Genomic DNA, 13,892 nt, shown 5'->3' on the forward strand with positions numbered 1-13,892 from the left:
AACGATTTTAGAGAACAAATAATGGAAAATATTATACTAGAAGTCATGCTAATTATCATAAGTAATTGTCATTTGAATGAGGTTATGTGATTAATTGTCGTATATATATAGCCAAAGGCATAATTATAGTATATATAGCCAAACGTGTGTAGTTTTGGATAAAAAAATTTTTTTAGGTAATTACTTAAAATAAATTGAGTCAAATCTAATCTATTTTTTAAATCAATACTACTCTTAAATATCAAATATAATTAAAATTTGTCAAATTAAAAGCCTATTCAACCCAATTCAGTGTAATTCTTTTGAATTTAGTTCTTTTAGTTTCAATTAATTAAATTCAACAATTAATTAAATTCAAGTTCATTTTATAAGTGTTAGAGAACATCCCTAAACACATTAAATTTGGTTCTCAAATAGCAAATAAATAGGTTGGTTTCTGAATGGAGAGTCAAATAGCAAATAAATACGGATCTCAAATAGCAAATGAGGAAAAATTCATATTAATAATTTAATTTTTTATTCATTTGAATGTGAATAATCTTGTTTTTTTTATTATTTTCTAATAATTTAATCCTTGTCATTTATTTGACCACACCATACCATACCAAATTACTAATAATAAGTAATAATAGGGTATACTACCAGTAAATTAAAATAAAGGTTGAATAATTTGTAGCGTACTAAATGCAAACGTTAAATTATTAAAAGTAACCTATAGATGGAATTATTCACAGCGGGCGATCAATAAAGGTTGGATTATTAATGTCAATTTTTCCTATTTTAAATAAAATTATGAGTTATATTTCATTGGTCTCACCCTTCAGTCTAGAGGTGTTCATTTGAGTTATCAGATTAATTTCAAGTCAAATTTTTTGCGTCAGTTTAAAATTGAGTATTGTGTTCATGTTAATTTTTACATAATTGTTAATTAAGTTTTTATGTATAGTCAAATCAAATTCAGTTATAAAATCAAATAAATATCATAAATCGTGTCTGTTTTGAACAATTTTACCTTGACCAACATTGTAATAAAAAAAAATGGCTTTTAGGTGTGACCAAATATTAGAAGCGAGTGAACCGAGTCGAATGGGGTAAAACTCAGAAAACGAGTTACCAAAAAAGAGATTGGGTTTCCCCCTTTGTCGGCTTTCAACAACCATCAAAAACCTACCCCTCTCCCACACTCCATTCCTCTTTCTTCTCCTTCTCTCTCATATACCCTCTCATTGGAAGAGAGAGAAAGCTTAAGGAGTTGAATACTAGGTTATCACTTCTCCATATCCTCCATTGTTACCCATTATCTGACTCCAATCATCCATATACACTTTCAATTCAATTTTATTGTTCTTCTTGATTGCAATTTTCCTAGAAAAACCATGTCTCACGCTGTATTTCAATCTGCACAAATCATGCCTATAAACACCCAAATACCTAATAATTCCCTTTTCATGAACCCTCTCACCATTGTTAATTGTTACCCACTTACCAGAAAATACAGAAAGTCGTTGATTATCAGGGATTCGCTTTCTCCTCCTCCTTCTGTTGATGGGGATTCTGCGATTCTTCACTTGGAGCGTTGTTTAGTGGCTTCGCCGACGACTTCTTCTTCGTCGTCTATGGCTTCTCCGATTATGAAGGATAAATATGGTGCGTTTGGTGCTGTTACTTTGGAGAAGTCTAAGCTTGATATGACTCAGAAGCAAACTCGATTGAGCCCTGAGGTTTATAACTTTTCAATTCTTTTACTTAATCTTCTTGTTGAGTATATTGAATTTTTTATTTTCCCTTTGTGAATTGCTTTTGCAAGATATTGTTTACTGATTTTAATTTACTCTACGAACGATTATTGTTTCAATGTTCTGTTTATTGCGTTGAATTGGGTTTTGAATTTTGAGTTGCCCTACCAAGAATGCATCATGTGTGTAATTTCCATCATTCGATAAGGTGTAGTTTTTTTTTTTTTTTTTTTTTTTTTTTTTTTTTTATATATATATTTTAATTTGAGGGGCAACGGATGGATAGATATATATGCAATATTAATTGCAAATTGTGGTTATAATGTCTGTTCTGGTATGAATTCATGGAGAACATTGATTGTCACTTGTCAGCCTCCGTGGAGTACCCAGATTCAGCCAAGTAAGTTACTGATGCAGCGATGCTTATAGATTACAGATTTTCTCATGGAGGGAAAAGGAGACAAATGGCGGATGCATTATTTTCGATAGAAAATGAGGAGAGGAGGGTGATGGCGGAAGGATTTTCCACAATAGCCATTGAGGATAGGTGGGAAATGGCGTATGGTTTTTCCTCGACAACAAATGAGGAGAGGAGGGAAATCCCGAGTGAGTTTTCTTTAATAGCATACGAGTAGAGAATGGAAATGGCGGATGAACTCTCCTCGTTTCTGGTGGATGGATTTTCCAAACATTTTATCAATTTTTTATATTAAGTTATACATGTTCATGATGATTATTTGATCTAATTCATTAATTAAGTATAAATAGTAATTTGACAAACCATGGTTTATAATACCCTAAGATAAAATTTGAATTTGAATAGTAATAAATTCACCTTAATTATATTATAGAGTAGTATTTAAAAAATTGAAGAACAATAGAATCACGAAGTTTGACAAATTAAAAATAAGAATTCTCAGATTTTTGAATAAAAATAGTAAAGAAATTGTTTAGAATGCTAGTTTTGATTTTAAAATGCCAGGACTAAATGTTTTGAAGTAAATGTTTTATCAGCTTTAAGATGTTGGCGTTTGTATGCTCGGTGCATGCTGGTGGTTTTATTACTCGGATGTTTGTGATAGAGTTGCACCCATACAAGGAAAGATATTATGATTGGAGAAAGTTGTATGCTCAATGATAGTAGCCTATATGAATGCAGTTCAAGAAGTTAAAGAAATATATTATGTTGTCATTTTTGTGCGAGAGAGTATAGAAGCTTAGCCAATTCTTAAAATATTGATGTGTAAGCTGAATGAATAATATATTGAAAAGACTTAATACCAAGAATCTTGCATATGTTAAACCTATATGTACAATAGAGTAACTAACTTGTCATAAGACCTGGTATGAGAACAAGTTAAATTGATGTGGGATCTAGGAGTTGGCCTAGCTTGTCATTTTTGGGCTTCAATTAGTCTTCCTTGCAAAATGAGGAGCTATCGCTTCGCTTGAGGTACAAAGTTCAAACACCGGGGTGGGAGGGGATCTTGATTCAAATGAATGTATATTTTACTGCTCTGGTATGAATATTATTGCAATAGAAACAAACTAGACATGATATAACTGCTTTGCTTTCTATGAGTATGAATGGTTGAAGTGTTCAAAGTATGGGTCCATTCAAACTCTAAACTTGATTATTTCTTATTAGAAGTCGGTGTAAAGATAGCTCTAATTTCGAATACCCATAGCATGATGACTTTTGACATCATTTTTTCCCAACTTTGAATGTATACTCTCACCAAACGTGGAAGGAAAACTTATCTAAGTCCTATCTTGTTTGTCTATTTAACAGTATCAAATATTTAATAATTTTTACTAATGTAATAAAATATGTTAATGGCTAAAATAATGTTATAGTGAGTGGTGTATGAAATATTGCGAGGTAATAGAACTAGAGGAAAGTTTTATTTGTCATAGGTATGATTATCTAGTTGAGGACACCATATTTTTATTGGTTACATTGTCCTGTATTATGTGGTATAATGATTCTTATACTATGGCGTTCTTTCTTTATAACTATAACATCCATGGTACAAAAACACGGCCGAGTTAACTTTGAACGGCCGAGTTGACACGGTTTTTCAGCTAGCCGTTCCGAGAACTCACGATTTGTCACGTTGTATGGAAAAACGGCGAGTCAACACGCTTTCCGACCGTTTTGACCATTTCATATCGGAGAATAACTTATATCACGAGCGATTTTTGAGTTTGTAGCCCGTGTTTTGAGTTTCCATGCCGAGTTAACGAGTTTCCACCCAGAATAACAGAAAATAAAGAGTTTTTTTTCATATGATTCACCAAATTCATCACTAATTCTCCCATTAAACTTACCAGAATCATTGGAATTTTGTTTGAATTCACTGAACATAGAGCTTGGTGCAGAATGAAATCTTAATAACCCAGAGTCCCAGAATCTTACCGTTGTGGTAAGTGCAGAACAAAATTTTCCTAACCCAAATTTTTACCGAATTTAATTTCTACCTAGAAAAAACGAAGGCAGAGCTTGTGAAATTAAAATTGGACCAAATTTTTTTGAGTTTTTGAAAGATGAATGAGGTAAAAGATGAAAGACAAGGTATGGGGAAAGATGAAAAAACAAATGGGAGATGGGTCATGAGTGGGAAAAAGCAAGTCGCTTGTAAGAAAAGCAAAATGTACAGGCTTTTCATTTTTTTGAAAATTTTGACACGTGTTTTCATAGTAAAGTAATTATTTTGTTTTTTTAGTATTTAAATATTTATTTATCATATTATTTTGTTTTTAAATAATTGTATTTTTTAAAAATTAATTTTCTACTCGTTAAAAACAAACCGCAATCCGTTCCGCGATAACCGAATTTTATCCGTTACCGTAATCCGCGATCGCAACCGCAACCGCGATTTTGCACCATGATCACATCTAGAGTTTGGGGATTTTTGTTTTGCCGTGCTTGCCTCTTACATTGCTGTATTTTGATGATCAAAATTTTTAAGCTTTCATTTCTTTCTATCGTTTGAGCTTTAAATGAGAATGTCTACTTTTCTTTTGATGTGTTAAGGCTCTTAATTTTCTTAATCATTCACAATTTACATTATTATACAGCTAGCAACAGGTGGAGGTGGTGGTGATATTGGAAAAAAAATCAATCATGGTGGTGGCGATGGTGGTGATGATGGTGGAGATGATGATGATTACTTTGATGATTTTGAGGATGGTGATGAAGGAGACGAGGGAGGGATTTTCAGGAGGCGGCTTGTTTTGCAAGAGGTTATTATATTTATAATAAGATTGTGCCACAGCTCCCTTTAAGAGAAGAATACATTCTGAATTGAAGTTTTTTTCTTGCATTATTCAGGTATTTGATCGAAAATTTTTAGATGCTGTGTTAAATGAGTGGCAGAAAACAGTAATGGATCTTCCAGCTGGGATCAGGCAAGCTTTTGAGATGGTGATAACTCTTACACTCTTGCCTTCCTTTTGGTTCCTGAATTTACTTTTGAGATTCTGATCGTGTTTTTTTTTCAGGGTTTAGTTAGTTCTGCTCAACTGGTTAAATTTTTAGCGATTAATGCGAGACCGAATACAATTAGAGCTATTGCACGTGGCCTTCCGCAGGGATTATCGAGAGCATTCATTGGGAGGTAATTGTCTCCTATAAATTTTTAGGATGTGTAAATTTGTTTGAATGATTGTGCTACATATCTCATAAAACTCATGCTTCATCACCCATTTGTCATAGGTACTATTGAGAATTGAGTGTATATGGTAAGATTCTTTTTGGTCTTGTTTTTTGGATGTTTATTTATCAAGCAAAATCAAGTGAGTGGGCTCATGCAGATTTGAGAGAAATAGAGATTGAGAGAGAAATAGCTATCTCTAAAGTGAACTATCCCATGTTTTAACTTAAGTGACGTGTGCTGAAGATGGCTGTAACAACATTAGCTGAGGACTTGTGCTAGTAAACATGCTTGACAGTAGCTGGCATACGTATTCTTAAATTTCTTTGGGGAACTGGAAGTGAGCTTGTATTGAGTGACTGTAGGTTAGCTGTTGCGAAGCTAAAAAGTTCCAACTGTGAGCAATATATCTGTGATATGCTGTTGGGACTAGAACTGGTCACTTCGAAAAAAAGATGTTAATGATTTGGCTTAGTTCAAGCTAAAAAGTTCCAGTATATTGTAATATTACTTTGCAAATTTCTTGATTGTACTATGAAAATTTAGAGTTTTACAACAGTATATGTTTTCATGATTATATTATATTTTTAATGTTTATGAAATAAAACCAAACCATAGTTCTGATGGAATTTTTGTGTGTTTGATTACTGTCTTAACATATTGGCTATTAGGTTGTGTTCTACTCGCATAATAGTTTTTTATATCTATCAGAATATCGTCTGTGAAACTGGCTTTTCAATGGGTAACGATTTAAAATTTTGATGTGGCAAAATATGTGATGTGGCATCCCACTTTATGTTTCAAGAACATTGATTCAGTTGAAAATTTCTTAATTAAACATATGTTTATCAAATAGTAAAGCTAGATAGGGGATGGGGATGAGGGAGATTTTACATCCCTCTTTTCTAGTTACTGCCAAGCTTATTTGAAGGCTCTATTGATATCTACTTTTCTTTAATCATATGTGAGAGATAAAAAGGTTCTCAATATTCATAATGTTTTGTTACAAGTCATATATGAGGTTAAAGCTAGGATTGCCTGTTCTGTGAGGAAAGATACTCTGAGGTAGACAATAGGTGGCTTGCTTATTTGTTATAACCTGTTTGAGACTTTTCTTTTCTGTAGTAGCTTGATAAGTTGTAATAGCCTGATAGCCTGTTTGAGACTCTTCTTTTCTGTAGTAGGTCTGTTTATTGTTTGAGGCTGCTTGTTGTACTGCCTTATTTGGCTTCCTGCTGGCTTGTATTGATGCTTTTTGTTTGGGGGGTGGGGGTTGGGGATGCAATTTCTCACTCAGATAGTGTATATATATATATATATATATATATTGGAAGATGTTCAAGTGAGAACCACCCGTATATGATAACTCTGAAAACCAATATGCTTGACAAAAAAGTGTTACCCTTTTACTAAAAAGGTGTTATTTTTAGGAAAAAAAGTGGTACTTTTTTTAAAAACAAATATGATACTTTTAGGCAAAAAAGTATTACTATAAGGAAAAAAAATCTGAAAAGAACTCACAATAAGGTGTTACTAACATAAAAATATGTTACTTTTCGTAAAAAATGTGTTACTTTGTATTTATATATATTTTTAAAAGTAACACTTTTTTGCTAAAAAGTACTAGATTTTTTTAAAAACAAAAGTAACATTTTTTTGTCCGAAAGTAACACCTTTTTTGTGAAAAAGTAACACTTTTTATCGGAGAGATTGGTTCTCACGGTTCTTCATAATATATATATATATATATATATATATATATATATATATATATATATATATATATATATATATATATATATGAAGAAGTTCAAGTGAGAACCATTTTTGTATGAGAACCAATCTGCCCGACAAAAAACCGCTACTTTTTTACTGAAAAGGTGTTACTTTTAGGCAAAAAAGTGTTATTTTTTTTGAAAAAAAAGATAATACTTTTAGGCAAAAAAGTGTTATTTTTTTTGAAGAAAAAAAGATGATACTTTTCGACAAAAAAGTGTTACTTTAAGAAAAAAATTCTGAAAAAAACTCACAATAAGGTGTTACTTTTCGGAAAAAAACTTGTTACTTTGTATTTATATTTTTTTCTGAAAGTAGCACTTTTTTTGCTAAAAATTGCCAGATTTTTTTAAAAACAAAAGTAACATTTTTTTGTTATATATATATATATATATATATATATATATATATATATATATATATATATATATATATATATATATATATATGGTCAAGTTCCAGTGAGAACCAAGCTTATATGAGAACCGTGAGAACCAATCTCTCCAATAAAAATGTGTTACTTTTTCACAGAAAAGGTGTTACTTTTGGACAAAAAAATGTTACTTTTTTTTAAAAAAAAATCTGGCACTTTTTAGCAAAAAAGTGTTACTTTCAGAAAAAAAATATAAATACTAAGTAACACGTTTTTTTCCGAAAAGTAATACCTTTTTATGTTAAACGTAACACCTTATTGTGCGTTTTTTTTCAGAATTTTTTTCTTAAAGTAACACTTTTTTGTCTAAAAGTATTATCTTTTTTTTTCAAAAAAAGTAACACTTTTTTGCCTAAAAGTAACACCTTTTTAGTAAAAAAGTAGCACTTTTTGTCAGGCAGATTGGTTTTCACGGTTTTCTTGTAAGGATGATTCTCACTTGAACTTCCTCTTTATATATATATATATATATATATATATATATATATATATATATATTTATATATATATATTTATCTATTTAATGATGGTATATTTATTTTTCAATGCATTTGTACAGGATGATTGCAGATCCAGCTTTCCTATATAGACTTCTTTTGGAACAGGCCACTACTATTGGTTGTACTACTTGGTGGGAGTTAAAAAATCGCAAGGATAGGTAGTGTCTCTTAAACTTTAATTTCTCATCATTTTCTTTGCATTTTTTGTTTTTGGAATTTGGAAAATTCGTTTCTTTTCATTGATTTCCCTCTCTTGAGTTTGGCTCTTTAGCTGTTTATATTCATCTCCGTTCTTTGCCAACTGCAGGATAAAGAAGGAATGGGATTTAGCACTTGTTAATGTACTAACAGCAGCAGCATGCAATGCTGTTGTTGTCTGGACACTTGCGCCTTGCCGTTCATATGGAAATACATTCCGTTTTGATTTGCAGAATACATTGCAAAAGCTTCCAAACAATGTGTTTGAAAAGAGTTATCCTCTTAGAGAATTCGATATACAAAAGAGAGTGCATTCCTTTTTTTACAAGGCTGCAGGCCTGTGTTTTGTGGGACTTACTGCTGGTGCAATACAAGGTGCTCTGTCCAATCTCTGTGCCAAGAATAAGGATGACAGGTCCACAGCCCTTTTTTCGATTCAGCTTTTCTTTGACTTATGTATTTGGTGCACGTATACTGATTGTAAGTTCTCTTTATCTCTAGGTTATCTGTGACAGTCCCATCTGTTAGGACAAATGCACTTGGCACTGGTGCCTTCCTTGGGCTTTATGCTAATTTGCGTTATCAAATGCTATGCGGTATTGATAGAGGATTGTCCAGCTACTTTGATGTTATTGGAGTATCCTTATTTTTCAGCACAGCTTTGAGGTCTGTAGCTCTTTCCGTTTGACCCCCACTCTCTTCCATATTTGTAAAAGTGTAATCCTATGTTTTTCACATTTTGCTTTGTTGCCATGGCATCTGGAGCTATGTGGCTATATGTGGTCTTTAATGCATGATAGCAACTTAGCAAGATATCGAAGGTGTTTAATTGAATAATATCTTATTTCCGAGATCCTCTCTTTGATTGTGTAGTTGTGGTCATGTCGAAATCGAAAATTGGGCGAGGCCTCATTTAAATTTCTCTGATTCCTAGTTTCGGAGAATTATATACTACTGTCTTATTTTCAATTGTAAAGTGATGCAACCTTGCAGCTTTTATATGTTCTGTGCTTTGGTAACTAGACAATGTTTCCTCTTAGATCTACTGTCTGCTTCTCCCTTTTTATCCCAATATTATGATTTATTTTCTTCAAACACGTCCTGTATAGGAAATTTTCCATCCTTGATGGAGCCAAAGATTTGTTCTTTGGTTTCAGATTGTAAAATGACTCTTTAAATCATGTGCATTTTCTATTTATTTATGTGTAGTTAATGAATTTGCTATTGAGAGTCAATCGGAAACCTTTGTTTTTACAACGATAAGGCTGTACTGCCTGTACACATACAACTCCCAAACCTCACCTAAGTGGAAGCATAAGTGGGAGTCACTTAATGACAATGGGATAATAGAATATGGTTTTTTAAATACGAGAATTCAGCATATGATGGTTATTTTGGCCCAAAGCTCCACAGTGGGTGCTGTTATTTGATCGTTCATCCATTTGTCACATCATCATTTGATCAATTGATGTTTTAGTTTTTTTCAATTTTTTGTGATTGTGGTTAAATGAGATTTATTTTTAATCCGATTTATCCCTTTTACTTATTCTTGATCATTTTAAAGTAATAAGTTGAAACAAAAAATACTGCCGAATGCAGGATCTTGAATGTTCAAATCGGGGAGACATCACGCTTGGCATGGCTGGGAATAGAGGCTGATCCACTTGTTCATTCAGACAACCTTTTGAAGGCTTACAATCGATCTCCCGAAACAAATGTTTCCAAGCAAGGTTCCAACTGGTTTATTTCAAAGAACACCATCGTCTCAGGTCTCGGTCTTCTTGGGCTTCCACAAGGAACTATCTCTGATTCTACTAAAGAGTCAGATCCACCTAAGCCTCGAAGGAAACGGGTCGTCAGGAAAAAGGTCTCACCTACATCGTAGTGCTCCTTAGCATATTTCCCATCAATTTTGCAACTATAATTAGGTAGCTCTTGAATGGTTTGCAAAACCGACCTTTGATTACTCGAGCATCCGTGCGGCCAATGGCAATGAGTAAGGAGGATTTGATGCAGTTTTAGTGTTCTACATGTTGAGATTTCTTATGCCCTATTGATGTCATAATGGTGGATCCAAATGATCTTAAAAGAGCTGTAAAGGTAGTTTTTTTGCCATGGAAATGTTAACACTGAGACAGCTTATTGTAGCATTCCTTTATTACTGTGATAAAAAAAGATAAAGGTCTGCCTGTTGGCTTCTACCTTTATTCATTTGCTATAATCTACAGTAGCCATTTCTTATCTTTAGATTTCATAATCTTCCACATTAATTTTCATTTTTATTTTTTAGCAACTTTTATTAATGAGATTTCATTAGTTGTTTTTAGCATCTAAATTTTTTTATACATTTGTTCGTTACTAATTATAATTTAATTAGTGATGGTAGTAATTTGAAAAATTTCTGCGATGATTAGAAACTTGTTAATTCGTGACGTGGTTATGAATCGTAACAAGTAACGTAAATTTTGGAGGTAAAACTTAAAGTTGAGCAACTACCCATAATAGTTCGAGAAAATTATAATTATTATCCGAGCAGATTATTTAACCATGATGGGAGTAAATTAAATATTTCATACATGTATACAAGTGACTTTAAACATGAAATACAAATTACATAACTTGTTACATGTATAATAATTTTTATCCAAACTTTAAACTATCTTAGATAAATTTTTCTTACACCATAATAGACCAAAATGAGACAAAAATCACCTCCAAAACAGCCCCAAACAGCAGCCCCATTGTTGTACCCCTATCCCTCTTTTTAGTCGTTGTACACTTACATACTCAACAAATTGTTCTATTCAAAATCCCTTTTGTTCTACTAAAAGCTTGTGCATCATTACAAGCATGCAAGAGGCAAATAGTACAAGCAAAAACACATTATTTTTCGGACCATTTTATTCAGCGATAATCCCCAACAAATTGCTCTCAAATTCATCCAAGAACAAGTATTAGAATCCTTCAAAGTTTCAACTACTAAAATACCTTCTTTTCTCATCAAATCTTCTTCAAAAACTCATCTTAAACTTCTGAAAATTTATGTTTATAAACTCAAATCTCTCAATAAAATAACCTTCATTTCAAGAGCTTTCCGTAGACACCAAAATTAGAGAAATCCACTAAGTATAGAGTAAGTTATATTCATTTCTTTATGTCACCACTTTTTGTTAGAACTTATTTATGTGAAACATTTTTTTTACATGAATCCTTCTATAAAGTAAGATCATTATAAATTTTCTAACAGTAAGAAAATCATCACTTATTAATCTATAAAAATCGGCCAAATAGAAAATAAGAAGATGTATTTCAACAAACATATAAATTTTCTTACTTCAAGGATTTAAGTAAAATTATGGGACTTGATTAAGTATGTTGCTCAACATAATAAGTATACTCCAAATATGTTAAAATCATCACAAGTATTAGTTTAACAACTCCAACTAAGGAAAGTTAAGTGCATGTTAGAAATTCAAAATTGTTATTGATTTTTTGATAAATACAATATGTTTAATTGAAGAGTTGGAGTTAAGACTTGAAGAATAAGTACCCAAAGTTGGAACCACTTCTAAGAACACATAGGAGCTTACGTGGGAGCTTACGAAATATTTATATAAGCTTGGAGTCGAGGTACGTCACATGGGGGGATTTTTAAAGAATTTAAAAACAAATTGAAAAAATTTGTGTATAAACTTGTTTTTAAAAATAAAATTCCCAAAAGAGAAGTTCTTAAATCTTGAAAAATGATGTCAAAATGATAATTTTGAGTATGGAATAATTATTACCTGTATTATTATTGTAGGCATCATGCATGTTGATTTTATAAATTGTTGTATGTTTAAAGGCATGTTTAACATTACTTTGTGAAACTTATTGTGATGAAAATGGTTATATAGATTGGAAAATATTTAAAATAAATTTTAAAAGTATGGGAATCATTACTTTGTTAAGAAAATCTCTTGGATATTTTTGTAGGAATTTATCGTTAAAATAATATTTTAATGGATTTTAAGGTGTTAAATACTTTTATTATGAAATATGGTATTAGATAAACTCTTGATCATAAAATATAATTAATAAAATCATATTATACTGTCTCCAACAAGATTTGGCTATAATATAATTAGTTTGGAATTTTTCATGATTTTTAAGTAATCGTTAAATTGTTTATCGGTAAATTGTGAAATAGTAAAATATAGAATAATTACCAAATGAAGATATATAGATTTGAAAGTTTTATCACATACTCATATGGATAGTAACTAATATTTTCAAAAGTTTGGGAATATTCTGTGGACGTTTAAGGACCTTAATAATTTTTACTCGGTTATTAATAATCGGTAAGCTAGAAAACGGTACAATATAAAAAAATATTAAATGATATCTTTTGGACATGAAAATTTTGTGAGACACTTATATAAACAGTAGATACATGTAAAAAAATTTATATGGATTTTTATGACCAAATATACACTAAATAAATTCTATTTATTTTATCGGTAAAATAATGACATTAATTATTAAAAATATCCCAAGTGATTTATAATGGTTATTTAAAATTTTCTATCCCTTAAAAATAGTTTATAAAAAATCGTAGAATTTTTATATCATTTTATTCGGACTCAAATAATTTTAAACCGATTTTATTTTATTTATAGATAAAATGCCTATACAAAATAATAAAATATCATACATGACTTTTATATGTTTAAATGTCTTAATAAATGTGTTATATGACTTCTAGAACTTTGGTATAATTTTATGAAGCTAACTATTAATTATATACTAATTTATCAAATTAATGAAAATCATTTATTTAATTAAAAGGTGTAATATTGATAATTAAGTTAGAGTAAAATAGATATATGTCAAAAAGTTATAATTGTATCAATAACTTACTGCCTCGTAGTATAAAATAAGTTTAACTTAGATGGTTTACAAATCTTAGGAATTTAAAACATCATCTAAATAACGATATATACCTAAATTGTCGAAAATAATCGATAACCAACTATAATCTGGTGGGATAACCTTTAATTTAATTTAAGTAAAATATTATAATGACTTGATTAATTTAGGCCTTGTTGGAGAATTAATATGTATTTTGTAAATCAAGTATCGATTTTATTACCGGCAAAACTATCTCGTATTTATGAAAATAGTGTTTTATAAAATCTCTTGTCATAATGATTTTATAGACTTTCTTATTTTTAAGTTATATTTACTTTAAGAATGATTGAAACGAAACATTCTATTTAGTGGTTTCCTTGAAAAATCGTATTGAATTTTAATCAATTTTTGTTATATGCATTTCCATACATGATAATGATGCCCTAATATAATACAAATGTTATGTTTGATGATATGATTATGCTAAGCATGTTTTATTCATGTGGGAAAGATTATGATTTGATTTTACTATGTTGTAAATAAAGTATGTGTGCTATGTTGCAAATAAAAGATGTTTATCATATGGAAAAAGGTTAATATTTTTGACTTTTCGAATGCTCTTGAAATTACAGAGATATATATTATATACAAAAATGTTTTAGCCTGAATGGCAGGTACATATGTCACAGCAAATGTTGTCTGC

At 30.7% G+C, this 13,892-nt stretch overlaps 1 protein-coding gene across 1 annotated transcript; it reads left to right on the forward strand.

Moving 5' to 3' along the window:
* The first annotated feature begins 1,106 nt into the window (after positions 1 to 1,106).
* Positions 1,107 to 10,546, forward strand: LOC130808975 (protein RETICULATA-RELATED 1, chloroplastic). Its single transcript, XM_057674555.1, has 8 exons — positions 1,107 to 1,721; positions 4,818 to 4,982; positions 5,071 to 5,163; positions 5,241 to 5,356; positions 8,161 to 8,259; positions 8,409 to 8,714; positions 8,801 to 8,965; positions 9,899 to 10,546. The coding sequence occupies exons 1-8, from the start codon at positions 1,377 to 1,379 to the stop codon at positions 10,182 to 10,184; spliced, it is 1,575 nt and encodes a 524-aa protein (XP_057530538.1). The 5' UTR covers positions 1,107 to 1,376; the 3' UTR covers positions 10,185 to 10,546.
* The last annotated feature ends 3,346 nt before the right edge of the window (positions 10,547 to 13,892 follow it).

Source organism: Amaranthus tricolor, chromosome 3, assembly GCF_026212465.1.
Source record: "Amaranthus tricolor cultivar Red isolate AtriRed21 chromosome 3, ASM2621246v1, whole genome shotgun sequence".
Classification (NCBI taxonomy): Eukaryota; Viridiplantae; Streptophyta; class Magnoliopsida; order Caryophyllales; family Amaranthaceae; genus Amaranthus; species Amaranthus tricolor.

What these genes read in the sequence shown, in the direction of transcription:
- LOC130808975 (XM_057674555.1), top strand. Translation starts at nt 1,377, where the DNA reads ATGTCTCACGCTGTATTTCAATCTGCACAAATCATGCCTATAAACACC. An exon ending in AAACTCGATTGAGCCCTGAG is followed by an intron (nt 1,722 to 4,817) that starts GTTTATAACTTT and finishes ATTATTATACAG; the next exon opens with CTAGCAACAGGTGGAGGTGG. An exon ending in TCAGGCAAGCTTTTGAGATG is followed by an intron (nt 5,164 to 5,240) that starts GTGATAACTCTT and finishes TTTTTTTTTCAG; the next exon opens with GGTTTAGTTAGTTCTGCTCA.